At 33.5% G+C, this 25,498-nt stretch overlaps 1 protein-coding gene across 7 annotated transcripts; it reads left to right on the plus strand.

The window, feature by feature from the left end:
• The first annotated feature begins 170 nt into the window (after window positions 1-170).
• LOC105337680 (solute carrier organic anion transporter family member 5A1) lies at window positions 171-25,376 on the plus strand. Of its 7 annotated transcripts, none has more exons than XM_034451834.2 (12): window positions 171-310; window positions 11,638-12,505; window positions 13,251-13,577; window positions 17,407-17,571; window positions 18,957-19,037; window positions 19,564-19,696; window positions 20,194-20,374; window positions 20,709-20,896; window positions 21,034-21,098; window positions 21,332-21,460; window positions 21,938-22,038; window positions 22,400-25,376. In XM_034451834.2, the coding sequence occupies exons 2-12, from the start codon at window positions 11,737-11,739 to the stop codon at window positions 22,550-22,552; spliced, it is 2,292 nt and encodes a 763-aa protein (XP_034307725.2). In that variant the 5' UTR covers window positions 171-310; window positions 11,638-11,736; the 3' UTR covers window positions 22,553-25,376. The 7 variants fall into 7 exon arrangements, with proteins under 7 accessions (XP_034307725.2, XP_034307756.2, XP_034307733.2 ...); XM_034451865.2 differs by having other exon boundaries at window positions 309-332; XM_034451842.2 differs by lacking the exon at window positions 171-310 and adding an exon at window positions 6,574-6,597.
• Window positions 25,377-25,498: the final 122 nt, after the last annotated feature.

Genomic DNA, 25,498 nt, shown 5'->3' on the forward strand with positions numbered 1-25,498 from the left:
CCTTAAAGCGGTTTATTGTTTAATTACATGTAATCAGACAGCAATATTTGTTTCAATAAATCCTTTCTTTGGTGCTTCATGTGGGTCCAAAGGAAGCTAGCACTGCAGAAAAAAACCACATGACCCACGTTTAAAACTGAGTTACTCCCCGTTGTTTGGAGTAAAATTAATTTTCCCGCTAGATTTTTTGAGCATCATAATTCAGCCAATGAACGCCATTCTCCCTAGTCTTCCCGTGCAACTTCCGCTATCATAATACGAGAGATGTGTGATAGTTCGGAGCAGTTTTGAACGCGTTGAAGCTTTCCAGGTTTGTATCTACATATTTTAAGGTATTCTATAACATTGTAAATATAACTAAACATGGACTTCATTTAACTTTTGCTCTGTAAATTAGACATCTATAGATCACGTTGTTATGAATCGGCAACGTTCATTTTGTATGGCGTTTTCCTTCATTCATTGTAGCTGTCACTTGTGTCAGTGAACTGAATGAAATCTTCTTCGCCTAATTAATGATGTATGGAAACAAGTAAATTGTGTGAAAATATAAGGAATGTCGAAAAAAAAATGTACTATTAAACAGTATGTCTTCTCGATATTCTCTTGATAACGAATTTCGTTCACCTGTTTACTTTGTGCCATAAATGTTATCCAAAGGAAATTAAGAGTTCTTTCAATTTTCAATATAAAGTCTAGTTTGATCTAATTAACAGTAGAATTAGATGCACAACAATTTCATTTAATTACCATTTAATCATCATTATTTTTTTCATAAAATTTTAAAAAAAATAGTGGATTAAGTTCAATCCTCTTTTGATTTTTTGTCTCTGAATAGAGATTGTTTTCTCGCATGGAGGCAAAATTTAATTCATGCTGTTTTGGCAAGCCAAAGAGTGATACTGATAATGATGATATGTTTCATATCTATTTATTTGGATATCTAAAGCAAAGACAAAGCAAGGACACAGCCCTGTGCTTTTATTTGAAGATACAAGGATGATAAATATGGTAAAAGACAAATATATACTAAGTATCACAACAACTGCAGGAACGAAAAATGTCGGTTTCGTAAACTTGACTTCGTAAGGAAATATATTCTAGAGACAATATATATTTTCTTTTGAACCAGTTTTATATGACCTACTACTTAAAGCATGCAAAACTTTTATGCTTTGCCAAATGAAAAAGAAATAAGAAAACATCATTGATGATTTAAAATATGTATCGTCTGTGTTGAATATATATTATTGATGTAATTGTTACAGGGCTGCATGTGTTGTTGATTTGCACACTGGGCTTTCAGATCTATAGCAATAACACTGTTTTGGCAGTATACTTTAGTGTACATGTATGTCTTGCTGCAATTAACAAACTGCACATATTCAAGACTGGTCGACTGCAGAAGATTGCACAATCCAACAGATTTGTTTAACAATTTATAAACACAACGCCTATAATTTGTGCAATTTGTCATTGAAAAAGCCAGTTGCAACAAGGTTGTCTGGAGCATATCTTTCTAGAAAGCCTAAAGTCAGCTTTACGGGATATTGCTTATTTGTGGCTGTTTCAGGATAAGCATATGCTTCTGTTTTTCTTCTTTGATTCCTTTGTGTGCTTAATTATTAGAATGGTCAGCTTCCAAATGATTTAAAGAAAATGATACTCTTGATCAAAACTTGACAAGATCAGTATCACTTTAATCATTAAATCATGTCCGTAAATTTCATTTTAACAGTTCTTTCTATGAGTCAGATATCTAGGGGAAGGGACCAAACTGTGACATATCCTCTCAAAACAACAAAACTCATTTCTAAGCCATATGTTTATAGAAAAACGAATATAGTTGAACTTCGTCGAACACTGATATCTTGAATACAATTGATATGTCGAAGTGAATTGTAAGTCCCAACAACTTAATTTTTTAGTAATTTACCCTCAATATTTTGAATACTCAGATATCTTGAAATAATTAACACAGTCCCATCTAGTTCCAGATAACGAAGAAATTTACAAACTTTGCTGTATTTATAAATAAAGGTACTACATGTATAATCTCTCTATAGAGTTTTGCCACTGTCAATGACTATTAGGACCCCAGTTCATGTCCGTAAATTTCATTTTAACAGTTCTTTCAATGAGTCAGATATCTAGGGGGAGGGACCAAACTGTGACATATCCTCTCAAAACAACAAAACTGATTTCTAAGCCATATGTTTATATTAGAAAAACGAATATACCGTAGTTGAACTTCGAGTTTTGCCACTGTCAATGACTATTAGGACCCCAGTTGGTTAATTTCCCTTGTCCAAAAATATTTTTGATGAAAAAGTATGCAGCAAGCTACATGTTTTGATATTCTATGGAAGTTTAAAAGTTGTAAAATATTTCCATAAAGGAAATAATTAAACACATTTTACTAACAATGCTCATACCTGGAAGTTAATACAGCAGGATGAACATTAAATACACCCCCCCCCCCCCACCACCACCATCAAAAAAGAAAATCCAGAGGTGACCAGATAGGGTGTGATTGAGAGATAGAAAAATAACCAATTGAATACAAGTGTATATACTCTTATTAGTTATAAAAATAGTATGTTAAGTCTTTTTATATCATTGTGGTTGCTAGAAATAGAGAATTAATTTAAGACTCACAGAAGAGAAAATTCTTACTGAGAATTTGGGATTTGTATTTTAAAGTCAAAAGAAAATTTTTGTCAAATATTTTTTTTTGCACATTTAGTGAAAATCATAACTATGAATTATAGGATAAAATTAAAGATTCATATGATATTTCATGTTCCTACAATTTGTATCTGGAGCTGTAATATCATTTTAAAGTTCCAAAATGTAAAAGGAACTTAAAATCATCTGAACGAGGTAATGATTCTATGAATTAAGGAACTGGTTTTAAAAACCAAAAATATCTAATCCACTTAAGAGCAGGATTTTTTTTATTTTTATGCCTTCATTTGGAAACTTGCACAGTAGTGGCAAGTTAGCAGTGATTATTTATGCCAATTTGGTTTAGCAGATAGTACTGTATGTTTGTAGAAGGTTTTATTTCTAGTGTTTTAGTCTTTTGGCCCTTCATTGTGGTCCTAATTAACAATTTACAAAGAAATCTCCCTTATTTTATCTCTGCAGTGCTAGCTATCAGTTTTCATGTTACCCTGTGTTGGCAAGAAGAGCATGTACATGTCTGCTTCTAGTGAATCGGGGAATTAACAAGTGGATGAAAGATTTCTGGTGTCGTGACAGTACGTTCCTTCCTTCTGAACTGTTCAAGATAAACAGGTTTATAAACCATTGTTTGAAGCATGAAAAACTTAATTTAACTTAATTTGCGTAAACAGTAGAGCTAGGGCAGACTGTCTTGTGACTTCCCACAATACATGCTGGTTTAATATCCCCTGGCAAGATTTCATCTGGTCTACTGCATCTCTCCATCTGATCTTGTGAAAGTTGTTTAGCAGGGCATGATTGAATATAGATTTAATTCATTTTCTAGACTTTTCCAACCATCCTTTCTGAAATCTACGAGGTATTATATTAATATCCGTATCAGGTTACCAGCAGTTTCCAAACATGTCCTTAAATGGACGTTAATTATAACATAGGGTTTGTCTATCATTTATGATTGAAATTCAAATCATAATTAATGTATCATAACAGCTGGAATCTTGGAAAAACAGAGCCGCTCCCCTGTACATGCTTGCAATGTAAACTTATGTATGAAACAGGCATGGCAGCAACAAACTAATAAAGCCCGATCAATAAAAGTATGGTGCTGTCTTGTGGTAAATTGAGTCTTTTTATCAACACCTCTTTCCTTGACATCATCATATTTGTCATGTAAAAGGAAAAAAACTGAGAACGAAAGGGAAATATATTTGTACTGGCAATTGGTATGTGTTTTAAATTTGAATTTGAAGTAAGATTTTCCTTATGTGCAACAGGTACTGGTATTTCAGGATTAGTGAAGTAAAAAATATGACAAAATTAAAATACCAGTTTTACTCTGTTAAGACATAAATCATGTAGACTAGACTAAATGTACCTTGTTTTAGTTTCAATTACTGCCTTAATTTTGATTCTCAAGTTATATAATTATGTTGATAAATTTAATATCATAAAAAATATTTTTTTCCCAAATATCAGTAAAATATCTACTGTATTTGAAATACTCTGACATGTTCATATTGTGTAACAATTTTTATGCAAAAGTTAAAGGGGCATGGTCACGATTTTGGTCAAATTTTATTTTTCTGTTTTTATTATTTGCAGTGCTTTAGGAATGCATTTCTAATGATCAAATGAAATTTGGATGCCAGTCGTTGAGTTTTAAGCAAGATACCAGGCTTACAATTCTTCGTAATGTAAACAAGGCTCGTGCCCTGTTTTTGTTTACATAGGTTCAATATATCATTAAAAAATCTTTTAAAGCTGGTTTGTCGGTCTTATTATTCATTTTAAGCATAAATAAACAGTTCCTAACGATTAACACATTCTTTTTAGGTCTAAAACTGGAATTTTCACTCCAACGTCCAAAATGTAAACAAACGCTTTGTTTACATAGCGAAGAATTATAAGCTCTGTAACTCGCTTATAACTCATCAAATGACACTCAAATTTTGGTTGCCTATTAAAAATGCCTTACTGAAGCATTATAAACATTAAAATCGAAAAAATAATTTTTGACCAAAATCGTGACCATGCCCCTTTAAACTAGTGTACCTGTTCTACTATTTTGATCTTAATATTAATTACTTTAATAGTGTCATGCACAGCATTTCATTGACTTCAATGCACACAAAATTCGTACAAGATGTACCATATCTTACTGTACATATTTTTCTCAGCTCTAGCTATTTTGCATTGTGATATTTTTTATGAAGGTAAGATTTATACCTTGGGGATATATATCATACATTAATGCATCTCTTTTGTTTTGTTTGATGTGGGCAATAATTTGTTTATTACCTGTATTAATGTAAACACCTTGTACATGATTTGTAATGTCAACGTTTCAAGTTTGTTTTCAACGTCGTAGAATAATTTTCAGCTTAATATTAACATAAATGTGTTTACAGCTGTTATGTGTTAGACATATTTGGAGTAAAAATTATTCGTGAAAGTAATTTGACAAGTTGCATGTGCAGAAATTTTTTTTTTTAGGAGTTTTTGGTTAGAAAAGTTGGGTATGATTTTTGATAGGTATGGGAAATGTTGGAATAAATGTATATTGCGTTTTACAATTATTACAAATTTAAAATTGCAAAGAAAAACCTACAGTGTTGTCAATATTTTTTGTTGTGGATTATTTCTTGGAGGACATAAATTTATACAAAACCAAATATTCCAACATGCTTAGTTTGTGAATAAATTAATTAGCAGAACGATACATGTAGAGTTGTAAGTTAATCCTAGCCCATATCTAATGAATGGAACCAGAACTCGGAAGAAACGCTAGTCATATACAAACAAAACTATCATGTGTAAAGAAATGTGCATGATTATGCAATGTTTCATTGAAATATGAATGAACCAGCACTTGGCAAAGAAAATGGTTATATAGTGCCGTTTTGAATGCAGCAGAAGAATATATATCATATACTGTTGTACTCCAACGCAGTGAAGGTATAAAGAAACATGTCTGTTATAAGACAAGAGGCTCTGCACTAGTGTGAAAAGTTTGGCTGCAGCGGAGCCCAGGGAATGAGTGCAGCCGATAACTGATCGAAGCAATCAATAGGGAAATAATCTACCTTAGACCACCTGCTTGTAACTGGCCAAATTGTGCTGACTTTGCCATCAGATGGTAATTGGTTTTAGGTATACAATACCCCATTATGAATTAATGGCTGTATATATTTGATGGCAAGACCCTTGTAAAGGTCTTGTTAATTGACTTTGAGACTGTCTTCATCACAGTCGGTCTCCATTGAATAAGAAATTTTATGATATAATACAACAGTTACGGCAGGTGAAGAGGACTTGAAAGTGTAATGTATTTGATCAGCGATTGTTTAATTGTTATAGGGTAAGTTTCATTTTAAAATTCTGGAAATTTGAAAGCAAAAAAATTTAGAATATTAATAGAATTGGTTTTGCTTTTTATTGTCATTAGTCATTACACAAAAGGTTTCTTATATATTATGCAACCAATTTTTAACCGATATCATGCAGACAACGCTTTATGTAAACATTATAATAGTTGTTTAGATAATTTAACAATTTGGTATTGAAACTTAAAACATAATGCTACAATGTTATGACTGTCTGTGAAATGAAATTTAGAGATAGCTCAATCATTCAAACACAAAAGAATCTGACAACACATATTACATGTACCTGTTAAATACGCAATAGTTTTACGTTTTCATGCACTAGTGTCGGTATCTCAGGTCCTTTTCTTGATAAAGATCTCATTCATTTATCAGTACACTAGATTCAGATTGAACAAAGTCCAAGATTTCCACTTCGAGTCATAATATTCCCTCTATTTTGTCAGGTGCATTATAAGCACATGAAAGTATATGAAGGACAAAGTTGAAAAATTTTGCTTGGTCAGCTCGAAAGTGCTCTGATTGGGTAAAAGAACACAGATTTTCTAGATTAGACATATTACCAATAGTAAATTAAATACGGTACATTTTTAATTATAGTGAATTTCTATGGGTAAAAAGGGAGATAACATTCCTTTTTTATAAATCCATGCTTAAAATTTGAAATATTTAGTTTAAGTTGTCAAAGATTTTAGTACATGTATAGGCTGGCTCACAACAATTATCCATGTAATTTACAATGTAACTTTCTGAAGGAAGTTTTCAGATTGATGCACCATGATTGTAATTATTTCATCAAAATGAATTTATTAAATGCCAGTTTATTTATAAATAATAAATTCACATATATGTACAGTATATCCTCGGCACATGGTGTTTCTCTTGTACAGTTGACCCCATCTCTGTGTGGAAGTAATCTTGTGTTCTTCACTCAAGGTTACACATGTATCCTTGGAATTTGGGCTTTATTTGGTTAGGTTTGTAAATACATCTTTCTTACATTAATTAGTCCACACCGCATGGACGTTATGTGCATTGATACATGTATCATATAATGATAATGATATTTTGCCCATGAAATTTGCTATCAGATTAATCTAGTATTTATAAATCATGTTTACAAATATGTGTATTATCTTTAGATACACGGTCAGTTTAGTGCTATTATCAAATATGTGTACATCTGATTGAGAAGTCTTAGTTGTGCTCAGGTAAATTATTGTTAGAACCTTTGCATTTATGTTTGTAAGTATCGTTTAGGTTTTTGCATTTCCCTATTTGTCATCATAGCAGTTGAACTCCAATCATTCTGATCAATTAGACATAGTCGATTTACATTGCTTTGAGGTGAGAGGTACACTGTATTGGTGACATGCAGCCTTGCGTTTTATGAGTAAACTCATGTGACCTGAAGCTATTTTCACACATCAGGGATATGTTTACATGTGTGTCGATCCATATCATGTCCAACAGTCGATTCAGATACATAGTGTATGTGTAATTAGGAGAAGGTACCAGCTAAATAAGCCTGTGCACTAGACTGTAAGTGTGGAGATAGATTAATTAGTCTTTTTAAAGAAGGTAAGATCTGAAGAAATCTTTCTGATTGACATTCAGTTTTCATGAGCTTTTATTGATTGGAGCAAAGCCCTTGATTTGAGTTAGTGCTTATTTAAGAGATCTGTAATTATCGTGGAGTTGGTTTAGAGATAGTTTTTGTTTGCATGCAACAGTTAGGAACTGCTGTGATGGATGTGTTTAAGAATCAGACATTGCCCAAGTACATGTAAAGCCTGCAGGTCTGGACCTTAATCCTGGAATAGGGCCATATCTTACAATGTAGTACCATACAGTTATAATCTTTTATAACTTAGAAAATTTGACACCTTCCTCCCCTTCAAGGAAAAGTGACCATGCAGCAAAGTTTTACAGTAAATGTACATGTAGTATCGATATCACAATATTCATGATATATTATAGCTTTCTTGAAAAATTTAGAAACTGGTCAGACTCCATGCTACATCAGTAAATGGAAATTGATGCCATCTGTTACGAGAATAAATTTTTCATATCTAAGAAACCATATTCATTCAACTTTGCATTGGTATCTTGAATAAACCAATTTACATATAGTTTTGACTTTGAGCTACATTTAACTTACCGGTATTTAATTGTCATCTAGGGTACCGGTACATGTATTAAGAGATACATGTACTCTATTTTTTGTCATTTTCAAGATCGTTATTATATCACAAAGTTGAAACATGCAGAAATTACTGCCAATTGTTTCGAACATACTGTGATGTATGTATATGTTAATTAGACTTTCAAATAGCTAAAATGAATTGCGCAATGTTTTTAAGCAGATAATGGTTAATTATCACTACTGATCAATTTACTTGATTTGTATATATAATAGGAGATTAATTGTTCCTTCCTCACTCCTTCTGAAGTACATTAACTTGTTAACCTGAAGGGTTGTCTTGTCCTGATGAGGAAGGTCTTTCCTTTCTGTGACCTTACCTGAACAATTGACAATAGGTTGGTGGTTAGCCTGGATTTATAGTCAGTAGTATCTAGTTGATTGCTGTGTAATTTCGTATTTATGTCAAAAGCAAACGACATGTCCACTATCCATCTTTACATTTATACGGTACATGAATATATTTTACAGTATTATAGAAATACAACTGTAAAATATATTTAATGTAAACATGAAAATTTCTATAGATATATGATGTGAACATGTACATGTACTGTATTAATTGTTTAATGTAATCTACTGTTTAATTAATTAGTGACACAATTACGGGTAGGTAAAATTACATATGTAAATAAAACCTAATTGTTGAGTTCACAAGTTGAAGTTTAACAGCAGATGCAAGCATTTAGATCAACAAAAGGTTAGCTAGATTTTATGCTATGAAGAAAACAGAACCAAAATAAAGATCTTTCTTCAATTGAAAGATCTTAATCAGCAAATTTTTAATTTGTCCTAACTTCAGAAAGCATATAGTCTTGTTAAAGGAAATTAGATACTCATGCATGCAGTTTACTGTAAGAGAAATAGTTTCTCTTGGCTTAATTGTAAAATCAATTGTACTTTAGACTAATGCCAAAAGTGCAGAGTCTTTTTGAGCTTTATCCTGATAAGATTTATCCTTTAATTAAAGTATATCAAAGGGATTTTTTAATTTAAGCTAAACTGTATCCATTGCATTTGATCTTGCATTTTCATTAGCATTTGAAATGGCATATATATGAAAACTGGTGCATGTATTGACTCTTAAATTTCTGTGTCAATTGTAAGAATTACTGAGTTTATATAAAGTTGGAGACATGAATGTTCAAATGACATGTTCTTCAACATCATGTTGTCTTCTAGAATGTGTCAAACATCTTAATTGCTTAAAAGTATAGACAGCTTTCAAGGTGATTTGACCTAAAATACTACCGCTAATTGCTATAAACAAAGACACCTGCAACAACTTTTAAGTGTTTAGGTTACACTTAGATATCCAAGTGGCTGCAGATAAAAGGGTTATCATACCTTTACTTCCCTTTACATTAATATTATTTCCTTAAAGCCAGGAAGAAAATACTAAAGGGTACAGGATATTTGGGACTTATCAGTAATAGAATTCCTGCAGGAAATGAGGTAGGGATACTTTAATAGTGGATTTAGGATGATAGTACAATGTGCTAATTATACTGCTTATACTTGGAGAAGTCAGAGTGGATCAAACTTTTCTGATCAAGATTTCTCAGCAAGCGTTGGGTGACCTATATAACTGAGTGCCCAAGTGGTAGAATTCCCTCCAGGATATTTTACTGGGGGATGGGTCTGATGGGATGATATGACAATGAACTGATTACATTGCACATCCTTATACTTGGAGTGGATCAAATTTTTCTGATCCAGGTTTCTCCCCATGTAAGTGTTGGATGACCTATATAACTGAGTGCCCATCAGATTTGCTTCTAGCTGCTGCGTTCTTGGTGGTTTACAACACTGGTCAGTGGATGACCTTGGGGTTATCATTAAGACAAGGTTTTCTGAGCCAGATTACTACCTGTGCTTCAGCTAGCTAGGAAAGCAAACCCAATTCTGTAAGTTCTTTGAATTAGTTTATGATTTTAGTATCATATTGTTATTATTTTATGTAAGATCACTAAGGGGTTTATTAATGGTAAATTGGTTAGTTTATTTGGAATTGAGCATGTCTACTTTGCATTGTAATTAATGCATGCACAGCTTGTGGATTTCTTTGTCAGAAAACCAAGGTGTTTATTGTAACTGTATAAATTATCTGTGGGCTTGAGGTAAAAGTGTTGTTTGAGAGTTCTAAATCAAATGTGTATCTGGTAGAATACATGTATTGCTATGCTTCCTGTTCAGGTTATGTTTTTTTTCTACGTTAGTTACTGCTCAGACAGATTAAATCTCAGTCGCATTATCTTCACCTTTGAAAAACATCCAGTATCGAGAACACATTGTGTAGCTTTATTACCTACAAAATAACCATGCATGAGGCAGGTATTAACTTATAAGTCAATAAGAATTCCATTGTGGCAGTGTATGTATGTACCATTACCTAATAAGTATAGCTTGTAGTCCTTATCTTTAAGATAAGGTTTGATTCAGTTCTGTTCATTGATTGGGCTGAAAAAATTTAAGCACTGTTTTAATGTGTTTTGATATTTTTTCTGGAGAAATAAATATCTTAATTGTAAAAAGCTATAGAATTATGCATATTCTTGTTTCAGTTCCACAGGGGAAAAATGTACAAGAAAAGGAAAAGAAGTTTTGTTGATATTAATTTCAATTTTAGAATTGTTCCTTATAAAATGCAAGTGCATGCTATCCCACCTGTGCAGTGTACATCTCATCCTTTGTTGGCATACCTGTCCAAATTTTTTATCATTATAAGAGGACATGTAAGCAGCTATATGCATCATGTTTTATTCGTATCATATAGACAAGTACAAATACTGCTTTTTTTTTCAGAGATATTCATTTTATAATCTTATTTTTCTTGTTCCTTACAATTTTTTTCTTTTGTGTGGAATACTAATATATTTCATATGTACTTGTTATCTTTCATAAATTAGGTCAACAGTTATTAAGTATGAAATCTTTCTTTGTTATGTATGTGTATAAAGTATTATCTCCACTACAGATAGACTGGTAGGGTTGTTTGTTGGTGTTAATATTACATGTACTGCATAGATAGAGAAACAAGGTACATGTAGCTCATTTAGTGCTCAGGTTGTTGTGCAGAGTTCAGGCAAAAGGTTGAGATTTGTCAAGTTGGACATTATCAGTAAGGAAGTGTGTTTAGTCTGCCAATTCTATTCCTTTATTTATTTTGTGAATGTTAAGGCAAATCCATGGGTTTCTCTCTGACCACGTCAATTGGATAGTGACTGACACGCGATCTGTAAAGGATGTGTACAACACAAGAAGTAATTGTACAGAGAAAGCTATTAGTGAATCTTTTGTTTAAAAAGCTGTGATTGTATGCCTTTAATTAACAATTATTTTTTTCTCTCCTCTGTCCAGCAGGTTGCCATAGCAGCATTATAATGTAGTATCTTCCGTCATGGATCTTCAAGGCGTTTGCTTGAGTGTTGATCAGAAGGTAACAGACAAAGCTCTCTTCTGATGGCTGGGAGGCCCACCCTTCAAGAATTGGAGAAGCTGACCACCCTCCCCGCCCCGGAGGACGAAGTAGGAACACCGGGAAATGTCAGTCAGGTCTCTTCAGTGTCTGCCCATAGCCGCTGTCTCCTCATCAAAGGAAACCCTCAGCAGGATATCTACATAGAACAAGGCCTGGAGTCTGTTCACAGTGGAGAGGATTTCAGATTCGGCATAGGAAGATGGAGACCGGCATGTTTGCAGAGATGCTGCAACATCAAGGCATTTGTGGTGTGTATGAGTGTGTTACTGGCCGTCTCTGGAACTCTGTCTACGGGTTATCTGAACAGTGTGCTTACAACGATCGAAAAACGATTTGAAATCGGGAGTTCCATATCTGGACTTATTGCAGCTTCCTATGAATTTGGATCCCTTGTGGCAGTTGTGTTTATCAGTTACTTGGGAGGACGACGTCACATTCCGGTATGGATCGCAACGGGGCTTTTCTTCATGGGTCTTGGAGCGTTCCTTTTTACGCTGCCTCATTTTATTGCCGAAAAATATACAGTGTACAGGGGTATTTCCGTCAACGACACAGAAGAAAACATTTGTAAAATCAACAGCGACTCTTTGGGGAATGGGTGCATTGACAACGACTCAGGGAACTGGATGTACGTGTTGATTCTGATCTCTGCACAGATAATGATTGGAACTGGCAGTACACCTATCCTCACTCTGGGAACCACCTATGTTGACAATCATGTCCACAAAGACAAGGCTCCAGCATACTTAGGTGAGCAATGATTGAACATTTGGAATGGAACTTGTACATGTATCTCTACATGGTTATCTTTGGTATATGTAAATTGAAGATCCTTAAATGTACTGTGTCTGGGAAAGCATCCAAAAAAATGATAGTTTTTTATAATGATTTGGAAAATATGTCATATTTTGCTTAAAGCATATAATTCTATGCAACAAGAAATACTTTTCAAGACATACAGAAGTGGTAAAAATTTCAGTACAAACTAAGACGTAAAGAATATGTAAAAGACTCAGTTTGTAATAAAGAGCTTTATAGATTTCTTTTAAAAATTTACATAACGCTTTTATAAAAAAACATTCAGGAAAAGTAAAAAGCTTTTAGACTCATAAACACGTCTTAAATACTCAAATAAACATTGTTTTAAATGATTGCATTATAATATTTGATATTAAGTAAGACTTTACTCACATCATGTATTGACATCATGTATTACCGTATTTCATAATGATCAGATTGCTTCAATTTTGCATCAACTTTTTTTTCAAAGTTCTTCATATGAATGATAATATCAAATTTGTTTTTTATTCTTCTTCATTTTTATTTTAAATATCAATATGAAGAGAAACAGGCTCAAAAATGGGACCAGCTTTTAGTATTTGAATACAATCTTTTCCTAAATCATGTAAATTATGCTATATAAACTTGATGTAGTGATATAGTTGCAATATGTATGTTTTTGAATGTATGACTGAGTGATAACGTTTCATTGTAGCTTTCATCTATGCCTCGGGAGTTCTCGGCCCTGTCCTTGGATATGGACTGGGGGCCCTGTTGTTACAGTACTACGTGGATATGTTTAGCTTTGAGGTCAAGATCCGACCGGGTGACCCTGAGTGGATAGGGGCGTGGTGGGGAGGGTTCATCCTCTGTGGAACATTCCTGATAGTCCTGGTCTTTCCATTCCTGTCGTTTCCACGGACGCTAGTGGCAGAGAAAGCCAAGCTGTTGGAGTACAAGTATAACGAGGACGTGACGAAGATGGAGAAGCGCGAGGACCAGCAATCCAGGCACAGTAACGAATACGGCAAAACTATCAAAGGTGAGGAGGATGTCAGTACAAACACGGTCATTGCTGAATGGGTAATCAAAGTAGAATGTCAGTACAAACACTGTCATTGCTTAATGGGTAATCAAAGTAGAATGTCAGTACAAACACTGTCATTGCTTCATGGGTAATCAAAGCAGTGATTTTTACCCAAGACGTACGTGAGTCTGCATCAGTTTTACATATATACCTGGCGTGTTTTATCATGTTGTACATGTTCACGTGTGGACTCTATTCCACAAATACAAAGATATTCGAATCTGTAGGCTTTATCTTGATATCACATGATTTACACGGCTATTTTTTTTATGAGACCAGTGTCAAATGTCCGTTGCTTTGCCATTTCATAAATTTGTCCTTTGGAAAGTTTAAAGGGGATAAATGATAGTTTTGAGTTCAGGTTAGCAAAAAAGAATATATGAATAAATATGTTTGATCTTTTTTTATTTGATGAACAGATCTTAATGCCAGGAATTATATCAAAGTTTTTGATACACTTAGAAATTAGGATTAAATTGATTACGGATAGAGAAATGTTACTCTTCTTGTTCTCTCCTTTTTTCAAGGTCAAAGCTACAGGTAACTGTACAAAAAACACGGTACATACAGTGTATATCTCAGTTTGACTGTTTGAAGCCCTTTGTATTATATAGTTGACTTGCAAACTATTTCCAGTTTGAGAAAATTAAAGGGAATTCATTTACTTTTCACAGAACATGTATCTATTTTAACAATTGGAAATTTCTTTTTGATTTTAAGAATCCCACAATTATGATGAGCTCTGTTTATAAGTACAGTAATTCTCAAGAGCACTTATGAATTATGAATTTTGTTTGATATAAAACAATACGTGACTGCTTGTATAAATTTTACATGACAATGTGCACTTATACCAATTTGATTGGTAATGATAGATACATGCATTTTTAAAGAATTTGTAATTCTTGGTAATGCTTGGTAACATATGGGAAAAAAAGACAGATAACATCCTAATCATAACAAGATAGATTACAGATTATTTATGGGTATCATAAACTGCTGATATTTACTGGTGATAGTGCAATATTCATTACGTGTGAACTCCAACAGGAAAACATTAAAGTTCAGCTCTCTTGGCTTCTTTTAAGTGTACTTCAGTGTTTGGAAAGAGTGACATGTTCACGAAATGACGATGACAGTGAGGAAGCTAATCCAAGTCATAAACTCCACTAAATGCCATTCCCACAACAAACAGCAACAAGTGGCGAGCTATTGATTAGTGAATCAGGGGCCATTATGGTCTCACTAATATGTAGAACTATGGTTCCCATGGGCACTCGTAGATGATTACTTTGTCACATTTTGTAAGCCACCATCGATAGCTAATATCCCCTTACCTGAGGTTTTCATGTGGGCTAGTATATTGGATTTGTGCCCCTGGTTCCGATTTCGCCTCCAGTCCAATGCTCTTGGATTGGTGATTTTCTCATTGTCAAGTAATAATTACGTCTGACAAGAAAAAATACTTTAGAAAGACTGACATCAAGGAATCTGGGGGAAAATTCAATATGTTGGCCATTTTGTATTGCGCTGTTTGGCAATAAATTGCTTTGCAAGATAAATGTGCTTGTAAATTCAAGGGCTATAATTAAAGATTACAGAGATTGAGCACTTGGTGTTTGGCTAGCTGTTGTTATGATCTCTTTACAGTCAAGACTTTGCATAGACCTTGTGGTAATTCCAACATCCAGAGTCATCCAGCTGGATGTAATGTATGACTCATTCCGTATGTCATCTTACATGTACTGTCCCAGGGTTGTCAAATTAAATGAATTTTGCATATATATTGATTAAAGTTGATGCAGCATCAAAGGCAAAATGCAAGATGATATATTTGAATGTATCTAAAAAGCTGAAACCATTCTTAATTTGACTTAGACAATTGAAGAGCTTGTTACCTGCTGCTATAGAATTTTCAAGCATACCCTCAGTTTTTTATCAACATTTTTTTTCAGCGCAATTTTTTCGTTTCACTTCATGATTTAAACACTTACTAAATACTAACTATACTTTTACAATAAAAGATTGAAATGAAGCATTTTCCCTTCTAGGGATTTATCAGTACCTTCTCATTCCCAATTGAAGATAGGTTTCCCAATGCAGCAGTATTTTCCCCCAAATCTTTGCAAATAGTAAACAGTGCTTTTATGTTGAATTCTATTGAATTTGAATTTTTTCTAATTATACCCCCCGCAAACAAAGTTTGGGGGGGTATATAGGAATCACCTCGTCCGTCCGTCTGTCCATCTGTCTGTCTGTCCGTCTGTCTGTGCAATCGTGTCCGGTCCATATCTTTCTTATGGAGAAACATAGGAAGTTCTTACTTCACACAAAGATTGCTTATGACCTAAGGGTGTGTCATGACCTTGACCCAAGGTCATTCGGGCAAGGTCAAGGTCACTGGCAGAAAAAGTGCAAAATTCGTGTCCGGTCCATATCTTTCTTATGGAGAAACATTGGAAGTTCTTACTTCACACAAAGATTGCTTATGACCTAAGGGTGTGTCATGACCTTGACCCAAGGTCATTTGGGCAAGGTCAAGGTCACTGGCAGAAAAAATGCAAAATTCGTGTCCGGTCCATATCTTTCTTATGGGGAAACACTGCAAGTTCTTACTTCACACAAAGATTGCTTATGATTAAAGGGTGTGTCATGATCTTGACCCAAGGTCAATTGAGAAAGTTCAAGGTCATTGTTTCAAAAAAGCTAAATTCTGTCTGTGTCTTGTCTTGTATTAATGGAAATATTAGAAGCTAAAAATTAACAGTTTTCAAAAATAAAGCAGTTGTTATTTATAGATAATGGACAGTGAAATAGATTCATCCAATATTTTCTATAATAGCAAAAATATGTGCGTTATGATTTTTTTCTTAGCGGGGGGTATCAATTGTGAGCTTGCTCACAGTACCTCTAGTTTCATCCAATTGTCAATGAAATTTTCCCAATTCCCCCAAAATGGCATTTCCTGAATAGGCTGATAAATCCCTGTCTTCCTTCCAACATTTTGTTTAATCAGGTTGAAGTAGGAAACGATGGAAAGCCAAACGGTTTCATATATATATGTTATTGGTCTAATTAATGTGTATGGAAATTTTTCAAGGTGCCTTGAGCAGTTTGGATAATTGCAACTGCACCCATACTAGCTTCATTAAGACAAGTGTGAAATTCCTTGGGTAATAAGAAGCAGGCAGGGTGCAACAATACAATCATTGCAGATGATGAACATATAACTATTATATACATGTACATGCACAGCTCAAAACAATGCAAATGCTATTATGTATTCCTTCCATTTGAATTTTGAAATACAGGTACAGTGCTCAACACTTGAAATTAGGTGATTTGGCAATTTTGAAATAATTCAGGAATGCCCATATTTTTTGTAATTTCATAAAATCCACAACTGTCAGAATTATTTTTAGAGCAATATTTAAAATCTGCAAGGGATCTGTCTTGTGATTTTACATGGATACATGTACAGTCCTTGCATTTCGATACCTTCAAATGTCCAGATTGCCTAAATATTAAAATTTTAAACAGAGTGTTGTTTAAATTAAATAAACAGGTTTGCAGTTCATAACAGTTAACTATCCAGATCCATTTTGATTTGAAAGTTTTCAAATTCATTCCTAGAAATGATAAACTGACTATAAAGTGTGCTGCACACTCTAAATGCACTTGTTTTTCTTTGACACACATTTGTTAGGAAAAAGAACATAAATCTCTGAGTTTCTGCATTATTTTATAAATATTAAAATTCACGATGTTTTTCCTCTGCTTCCAGACATTCCGCGCTCCATGCTGTCTTTGCTGAAGAACGACGTGTACCTTGTTACCTGTCTAGGTATATGCTGTGAGATCGCCATCGTCAGTGGCTTCGTTGTGTTCCTGCCCAAGTATCTGGAGACCCAGTTTGGCACCACTACCTCAATGGCCAATCTCTTCACAGGTGAGACTCATTTAGAAATCTGTTGAGTAATCCAGAAAAAAAGGGAAGGCTGTTTTTTCATGAATCTAGAAATGCTGTGTAGATATGCAAGATGAATGAAATGAGGACTCCATTTTTTTATTAGCAAAATTTATGTAAAAGCTGAAAAATAACATTGTACATATAATTGTTCACAAAAACCAGTTTCATTAAAGACATTTTATTATGCCTCCCTTCAAAGAAGGGAGGGCATATTGCTTTGCTGCTGTGTGTCGGTCGGACGGTCGGTCAACCAACAGTTTCCGTTCATTTTCTTCGCAGAGGATGAACATATTGCATTGAAATTTAGTATACAGGTTTATCATGATAATATCTAGGTCAAGTTCGATATTGGGTACGATGGAGCAATTTTCGATAGAGTTATGGCCCTTGGACTTAGAAAAATTCTAGTTTTTTGCAGTTTCCACTCATTTTCTTTGCAGAGGATGAACATGTTGTAATGAAATTTGGTATACAGGTTTATCATGATAATATCTAGATCAAGTTTGATATTGGGTACGATGGAGCAATTTTCGACAGAGTTATGGCCCTTGGACATAGAAAAATTCTAGTTTTTTGCAGTTTCCGCTCATTTTCTTTGCAGAGGATGAACATGTTGTAATGAAATTTGGTATACAGGTTTATCATGATAATATCTAGATCAAGTTTGATATTGGGTACGATGGAGCAATTTTCGACAGAGTTATGGCCCTTGGACGTAGAAAAATTCCAGTTATTTGCCGTTTACATTCATTTTCTTTGTGGATTTTTCCAAGGGAGGGGGCATAAGTGTTTCACAAACATCTCTTGTTTTCTAATGTGACAGTATGTTATATTTTGAAATAGATTATATGTAAATACATGGGCATTTTGGTGAATATGTTTATAAAGCATACCTTGGCCAATATTACGTTTGCAACTGGCCATCGATCTGCATATATGATCACTATTGCAGGAGTCAATGTTGTATATATATCACAGTTTGACCTATTTGTATTTACATATACATATTCAATAGATAATATAAGTTTTGTTAAATATATGCATAGCTATAATTTTTTGTTCAAGAAAAACCTATCACTAATAATTTATAATTAACATTGAAAAAAAAATACATGTACATTTTACATGAAGATATGCAATCAAGTAAGTTAAAGGAAGCTGAGACAAATATTGAACATGTACAATGTATACACACAAAATTTAATAAGAAAATAATCTAAAGAGATCATAACATGCTCTTGTTCATTCCACAGGAAATGGATGGTAGAAAATGTGTATTTCGAGTTCACACTTTGTTGTATATTTTGACGATAAAACCTGCAGGGATGATAATGCTGATAAAAAGGATGCTTCCTCAATTTCAGGTGCCATTGGAATTCCAGGGGCAGTAATTGGCATTTTGACAGGGGGCTTTCTCCTGAAGAGGTTCCAGTTAAAACCAAAAGGTAAACAATTTGTAAAATGTTTGGGAACTGGCCAGAACAATGCACAGGTACTCCTCGGCTTTGACCCAGACATCCGCTGGTTGCCCCCTGCTCTGTCTGAAGTCTTGTTTGTATTCGTAGATAACGTGAATGATTGGTTGATGATAGATAACCTTGTTTATACTACACATGGCCAACTAAATTAGTCTAGAAAGTTCATAATAAAATCAGCAAGTTAAAAAATCATTGTAACCATGTTCTATGCATTTGTGGAAATGTTATTATATTTTTATCACATACTAAAGACCAAAAAAAAATTTTCAGTTGGTCAATTTGGCTAACAGAATGGACACAGTTGTTCTCCTCTAAAGTCACAAATTGTTGGCACATTTATTTGAGGACTTTTAAGATGCTTATATATGTTATAATAAAAGAAATTTTAATTAATTCTCTATTCCTTACATAATTTGTTAAAAGTATTCTTGACAGAGTACCTTAAATATTTCTTGTTTCATTAGATACTTACAAATGCTTCTGTTGATTACAGGCGCCATCAAACTGACCTTGTTGTTGGATTCCCTGGCCCTGTTGGGGTTCTTGTCCTTCCTGGTACTGGGATGTGACAATCCAAAAATAGCCGGCGCTACCTTCCCATATCATGCTTCTGTTAACCTGAACAGGTAAGATGTGGCTCACCTTATAATCGTAACATATTTAGGAGAAGGAAACTAAGGTTATAAGGACAGAAGTATCTATTGAACAACATGTGTATCAGTGATCCAGCAGCTGACTATACATCAACATTAAATCACCAGTCACTACAAATTCCAGAGATTGCCTCTGCAATACAATCCCTAAAAAATGGAAGGAAGTATATATTGAACAGCATGTGTGTTACAATACTAAGCAGATATGCAAGATTATATGTATGCAGTCAAAATGGGTATTGTTGCTAACATCTGAGCTGGGGAATGTAACAAGAACTGAATTTAATCTGGTTTTCATGATCAAAGATTATACTCTGTACTTTGACATAAAATTATACTGTGGGCAATTTTCTCATACTAGACTGGTATTCTCTCATCTATTCATGAAAAAGATTCCATATTTCAGAGACATGTCCATTGAAGATGATACGTCTAATACAATGGATTTGACATTTACTATATGATTTCAGCTCCGAATTGGAAGAGTTTGAAATAGAGGCGAATCTGACTTCGACCTGTAACATTGGTTGCTCATGTTCCAACAACCACCTGGAACCAATCTGTGGCATTAACGGCATTACCTACTTCTCCCCCTGTCATGCGGGCTGTACCCAGTTCTTCAGCCACATCACCACAGAGGAGAAAATGGTGGTACGTTTTTGCATTGTCTGTATAGTAAAACATGGTTTTAGGAAGTGACGAGGAAAAGCAATACTGATTTGTTGTAATCCTAGTTCATTCAGTCTGATAAGTTTATATAAATCCATGTACAATTTTTAAGATTAGAGCAATGAAACTGACTTTGCTGTGATTTGTTCTAACAGTGTTCGCTGTGACCATGTTGTATTGTTGTACTGTCTTCTCATGCTACTTATGTGTTAACGCTGTAGGACAGTACAGATGCATTGACTACATCGATGATTGAATTTCTAGTTTTTGTATCAGTGTTTTCTTGGTGATCATTGTGCGACTTTTTGTTTTGTAGAATTTTAGTGGTTGTTCCTGCATCATGGAAAACTCGAGTATTTCCCCCGAAGTTATCATGTCTCCAGTAGCAACCAGTGGACCGTGTAAATCCACCTGTCAGAACCTTCTCCCATTCCTTATTCTTCTCGTGATCCTAACTTTCACTGTGGCTGGCACACAGATGCCCCTCCTTATGATTACACTCAGGTAAGAAGATGATTGATGTACTCGAGTTTCTCATTGGATTAAAAGTTTGACATTTGTTTCCTCAATTTATATGAAATTTTACATTTTAATTATAAATTATCGATTATTTAAAAAAAAAACCAATTGGTATTTTCTAGGTCTGTCCATGAAGAGGAGAGATGTTTTGCACTTGGTCTTCAGTTTGTTATTTTGAGACTGTTTGGTAAGTCAAAAAATATGAAATACATGTACATTTAGTCAAGTTGATGTTTTAATAAGTTGATATTTTTTCAATACATCTTATGCCAACCATTATCTTGATCATTCAGTAATGTTACTCAAAGAGCACAATAAAATCTTAAAAATTGATAATTTTTTGCATGGTAGAAGTTTTTTTTGACCTAAATTAAAACTTGATTATAGTTGATAGAATTAGATTTTTTGGTGTCCTTGTAGCCTACATCCCCTCTCCCATTATGTTTGGTAACACCATTGACACAGCATGCCTACTGTGGAGGGACTGGTGTGGAAGCTCAGGCTCCTGTTCTATCTATGATATCGTACAGTTCCGATATCGTTATGTAGGTATGTACCTGGTATAAACATCAGATTTTGTACAGTTTCTACATCATTATGTAGGTATGTATAAGATATTTTATAGTCCCAATATCAATATGTAGATACATGTATGTACATGTATAAAGCATCAGTAGACATTGTTCATTTCTGATATTAATACAGTATATGTAAAGCAAACATCATTATAAATATGTTGTACATTTCATTCATGGGTAATTGTAAACTCCACAATTTGCAGATCTAAAAAAACATATCTGTATTAATGAAGTTTCAGTTACTGGATGATTTGCAATTTTGTTACAGTTTTAATTGGGATTTAACAGCTATTGCAACATGTCCATATCTAAGTTGTGAAGGAAAGGCATCACACACAAAGTTTTAGTTAAATTGTTAAGTTGCCCCATACTCTAATTTATCTACAAGTAAACTTATAAAGTATGAGATTTCGACATATCTGACATTTTTTATTTAAATCTTTTATAGGAATTTCAGCTGGTCTGAAATTTATGGGGACAATTTTTTTCCTAATTGTGTGGATTCTGATGCGGCGACAAGACCGAAGAGATTTGCAGTTAAACCTCCCAGTAAGTTCAATACAAAAACACATGATCCTCTTTGTCTACACATATCTCTACAGTCAGTTAAAATTACAACGTAGGAAAAGCTCTATTGTGGAAGAATCTTTTATGTAATAATTTCTGTCCAATTCTACCATACTTCTGATATGGTAGCGCAGGTTTGTTGAAATTTATAATGCTCTCTCCCAATAGAATCTTTCAAATAATTTTTCCTATATCTGTGGTGATTTTTGTAAAGTTGAGTTTGAACATATTTCATTGCTGAGATGGCGATAACAAATAGATTGGGCACATGTTCTGAAAACTTAAAACGGCCATTTGTAAAGTAGTACAGGTTTGTTCAGTGTCCATCGCCTCTCTGTTGTAGGTGGGTGACATGATGGCCTCAGTGAATTCCATAAACAAGTTAGACTTGGATTACCCCCAGCGTCACTCACTCCCCCGGGGTAGTGGGGGACCCCAGAACCTTGCCCAGGGCATGGAGGAGGACCAGCAAGCACCAAAGGAGTCCAGCCTGTGATATTAACTAAATCAAAAACATACCCTCACTCCATATTGCCAATGTTTCACCTCTTATTGTTAAAATTTAGTTTTACATGAAAGTTGATGGATTTTTCAGTAATCAATGTTTGTATTATATATATATCACTCTTGTTTTTCACCTATATGTCCAATGATGCATATATATAAGTATATATTTATATGTTTCACATTGTGTGTGGTTTTTTTTTTTGTGTCACGTGTGTGATGTTTTCCGTGTCAATTGACGTTATACATATCTAGTGTAAATAAGATTTGGCCATGCATAATACAAAGAGCTGGTATTTGGTTAACAGTTGTGTGCCCTTGGTTAGAATTAAGAGGAAAGGATTTGTGATCAAAATTGACAATGTCTTGCGTCTTGCAGTGATGTATGTACATATCTACAATATGATCATTGTCTTGTTTGTAAATTCTGTCTGATATTTGTGTGAAGTTAGCCTATGTTTCCACATCCCTTATTGTTCAAAGTGTTGTTGACAAATACTGTGTTATATGTATCGTATAATTTTATATATATATCACTTTATGTGTGAGAACTGAATTGTAGCAAACCTTAAATCAGGAAACATAAGAAAATATTGATCTATATACAGGTCTTATTGAATTATATGTAATTTTATTATATTGTATAGTAGACTAGATCAATAGAACTGTGACCAATATTGTTGATTTTTATTGGGTATGGTGATGGTTTCATGCATAGGGAAGTTATTGAAATGGTATAGAGAACAACCAGGATAGCTGGTTCTGTATAGAATTGCCTCTAAGGCTGTCCAAAGTTTATTCTACGTTTAATATTTTCTTCAAAATACAAAATCTGCAAGGGAGGGTTATAAAATTTCAACAAACAAAATTTTCAAAAAAGTGACTTTTATTCACTTTCTTTAGTACATGTACTGTGTGTATCCAAGTTTCATGTATACTAGCTGTCCAATAATCTGTCTTGCCTGTTATAAAGACAATATGAGTGATTATCTTACATATAATCCAAAATTTACCCTACATTTTGTAATTGTTCAGATTGCAGGATTTAAGTCGCAAAAAGTAAAGCAATTGGAAATGAGAGTTTTTTTAAAACAATTTCTCCTAAACGTACACATTTAGATAATGTTAAGCATTGAATTAACTTTGGGCAGCCTAATTGTTCTAAACAAAATGCATTCCAGTAATAGATACTCTACATGCATTACTAGATACTTTACATGAATTACTAGATGCTCTAAATATATGTATAAAATCAAGTGAATGGAAATGCCATTAATTTTACAGTCTGTCCAACGCCCAAGGAGGGTTTTTGGCTTTTAATTCAATATTTAGACCTTGCCCTGGAATTTATGTTCAATTTTAGATTAACGTAGATAAAAATATCTAATCATTATTTTCCTGTTAATGGTTTTATGAATTGAAAAAGTAAGATTAATTCTCCCTTACAGAAATTCCTTTTATTAAAAGTCTTCAAGATAGCCTTGAAGGAAATTTTGCATTGTCTTCTTTGTTTTTAAAACATCAAATTAAACAGCATAAATAACAGCTGGGATTTATATCCTTGAATCTATTTTCAACCATGTCATTAATGCAAATGAAGCTCTTAAATATTTTTTTTAATTTTTTGAAAATGTTTTCCGCGAATCAAGTTCAGTAAGTTGAGATATCTTAGTAACATGTTCTTAGAAGAACCTGGGGCAATGTACTTTATAGTCATGTTGGAGACAATTTCTGCCCATGCCTCCTATTTTGACCCATAGTAAAGCAACTTTGGGCAGCAGCCTGCAAGTAGTATACTCCCAAAATTTCAACAATGCAATATATATGTGTTCAAGGTGGAATACCAACCTTTGTAATTCCCAAATTCATCCCAAAAAGTGTTCATAGAATATGCAGTGTAGAAATATGTTTATTGAATTATTTATTAATTTTGTTTTGTTAAGTTGCATAAGGTTGATTTTAAAACTAAGTTCTATTTCATGGCACTTAAGATTTAAGCATTTATTCAATCATGAGAGAGTTTGATAACATTTATAAAAAAAGTGTAGAAACTGTCATTTGAATTACCTATAAAAAAGGTGAAAGAAATTACAGTTGCATCTCTCTCTTTCTTCAACTTGCCTTATGGTTGAAATATCGGTATAATTAGATTGTTGCAGATGATAATTAGTGAATTGTGTGACCTGTACAGTTTGAATTATCTGTTCAAGTATGGCACTGGCAGGAAAAATTACGGACATCTTACCTAGTGATATGCCAAGGTTTTTATAATAGATTTCCAAGAACAGTTTTAATTGATATATCAACAAAAGTTTTGCATTAAAATATATCAAGAGTTTGTGATATAATAAATTTTTAAAATGAAATATTGTAGAAGTGATAATTCACATGTATCATAAATTATTATATTGCTGGTTTACATATTTTTGTTGATTGATAGATTATAATTACATTTTTATTTTGCATTAATGTTATTTTCTAGAGGCATAGACGTTACGCCAACAGGCAGATTATTTGCAAGAAAACTATAATTAGGAATTAATGTCTCTAAAGCTTATATTTATCCTTGTGTAATGATGCTATGTGTATATTGTGTCCCTTTAACTGTTCCCAAAGCAATGCAATTTTGTTTTCATTTCCTCTGTGCATTTGTTACATAGCCTTCAGATTCTTTTTTCATTTTTGAGTCAATTTTTCTCCCATAAAATCAGTTAATTGTTGAATAGTTGAATCAGTTAAAATAATTTATTTATTGGTGTTCTGTTTTCCCACCAGTGATCCAATGTGATCTGTTTTGAAATAAAATCCAAACAATTCCTCTGTGTTTTGCGTTTTCAGTGACTATAAAATATTATGATGGTTTTTTTCTAAGGAAGAGACAAAGTATAATTTGATTTCCAAAATTTAACGTATTACCGACATCATTTTTACCCCAGAA

This window comes from Magallana gigas, chromosome 5 (genome assembly GCF_963853765.1).
Source record: "Magallana gigas chromosome 5, xbMagGiga1.1, whole genome shotgun sequence".
NCBI classification, from domain to species: Eukaryota; Metazoa; Mollusca; class Bivalvia; order Ostreida; family Ostreidae; genus Magallana; species Magallana gigas.